Source organism: Malurus melanocephalus, unplaced genomic scaffold, assembly GCF_030028575.1.
Source record: "Malurus melanocephalus ecotype Western Australia unplaced genomic scaffold, MMel_1.1 scaffold_201, whole genome shotgun sequence".
NCBI lineage: Eukaryota > Metazoa > Chordata > Aves > Passeriformes > Maluridae > Malurus > Malurus melanocephalus.
The window spans coordinates 24,892-26,201 of record NW_026623433.1 but is presented as its reverse complement, the minus strand read 5'-3'; the positions used below and the strand labels follow the sequence as shown (position 1 = coordinate 26,201).

The 1,310-nt window shown below is 51.0% G+C and overlaps 1 protein-coding gene across 9 annotated transcripts in view; it reads left to right on the top strand.

The window, feature by feature from the left end:
* The window catches only part of ST14 (ST14 transmembrane serine protease matriptase), a 32,438-nt gene that overhangs the window by 27,583 nt on the left and 3,545 nt on the right, over positions 1-1,310 (top strand). For all 9 annotated transcript variants that reach the window (XM_057373554.1, XM_057373553.1, XM_057373552.1 and 6 more), the window contains 2 exons: positions 477-751; positions 1,050-1,186. In XM_057373554.1, coding sequence (XP_057229537.1) covers positions 477-751; positions 1,050-1,186 — 412 coding nt within the window. The remainder of the gene's footprint in view (positions 1-476; positions 752-1,049; positions 1,187-1,310) is intronic.

Below are 1,310 nucleotides of genomic sequence, written 5' to 3'. Positions count from 1 at the left end.
GCTTGCTGCTGTGACCACTGCCCTGGAGAGTCTGTTCCAGTGCCTGACCACCCTCTTGGGTGGCTCTTTAGCCTTTTGCTGATATCCAACTTAAAATTCCCCTGATACAACTTCAGGCTATACCCTCTGGTCCTGTCACTGGGCACCACAGAGCAGATATCAGTGTCTGCCCCTTCTCTCCCCTTCACACGGAAGCTGTAACTGTAAAGACGTCCCCCCTTAGTCTCCTCCAGGCTAAATAGATGCAACTACCCTCAGCTGCTCCTCATATGGCTTCTCCTCAAAGTCCTTCACCATCTTCATTGCCCTCTTTTGGAAGCTCCCTAATCTATTATTCTTATATTGTGGTGACCAAAACCACACACAATATTCCAACACCAACTCTGAGAGGCATTCCTCAAGGAAACTGTGTAAGGTAGTGAATGGTGATGGATGTCTCTGAGATGGGGTGTCACCCTGTGTTTCATCCCATCCAGGTACTCAGACCCCAGCCTATGGACAGCCTACCTGGGGCTGACCGACCAAGGTGACCTCAGTGGCTCCAATGTGCAAACCCGCAAAATCAAGCGTATCATCTCCCACCCCTTCTTCAATGACTACACCTACGACTACGACATCGCAGTGCTGGAGCTGCAGAGCCCTGTCACCTTCACAGCCGTCGTCCAGCCCATCTGCCTGCCTGATGCCACCCACAGCTTCCCCGTGGGCAAGGACCTGTGGGTGACTGGATGGGGAGCGACTGCAGAAGGAGGTGAGTGCTGGCATGTGATTTGGGGCTGCATTGATGTATTTTACGCTTGCTGAAGTGTGTGGCTGCTGCACTCCTGGAAGCACTCCAAGCTATGTTGGACAGGGCTTGGAGCAACCTGGTCTAGTGGAAAGTGTCCCTACCCATGGCAGGGAGTGAAACGAGACAGGCTTTAGTTCTCTCTGAATCCAAACCATTCTGGGATTCTATAAGTCTATAATTTTTTGCTTTCTTGATGGGAAAAATGGGAAGCTGCTTAAAAATGTGTATCTCTACTTACGCTGCTTCTCCATCTTGGCAGGCACGGGAGCGTCCATCCTGCAGAAGGCAGAGATCCGGCTCATCAACCAGACTGKGTGTAATCAGCTCCTGACAGACCAGCTGACACCACGCATGATGTGCGTGGGGATCCTGACCGGCGGCGTGGATGCCTGCCAGGTAAAGCAGCATCTGGGTTTAGTGCTGGTTATTGGTTATTAGGCAAGGAGACAGGCCTTTGCTCAGCCATGCTCATTCTGGCAACTTCCACTTATATTTATACTTTTAACATACAACAAATCTA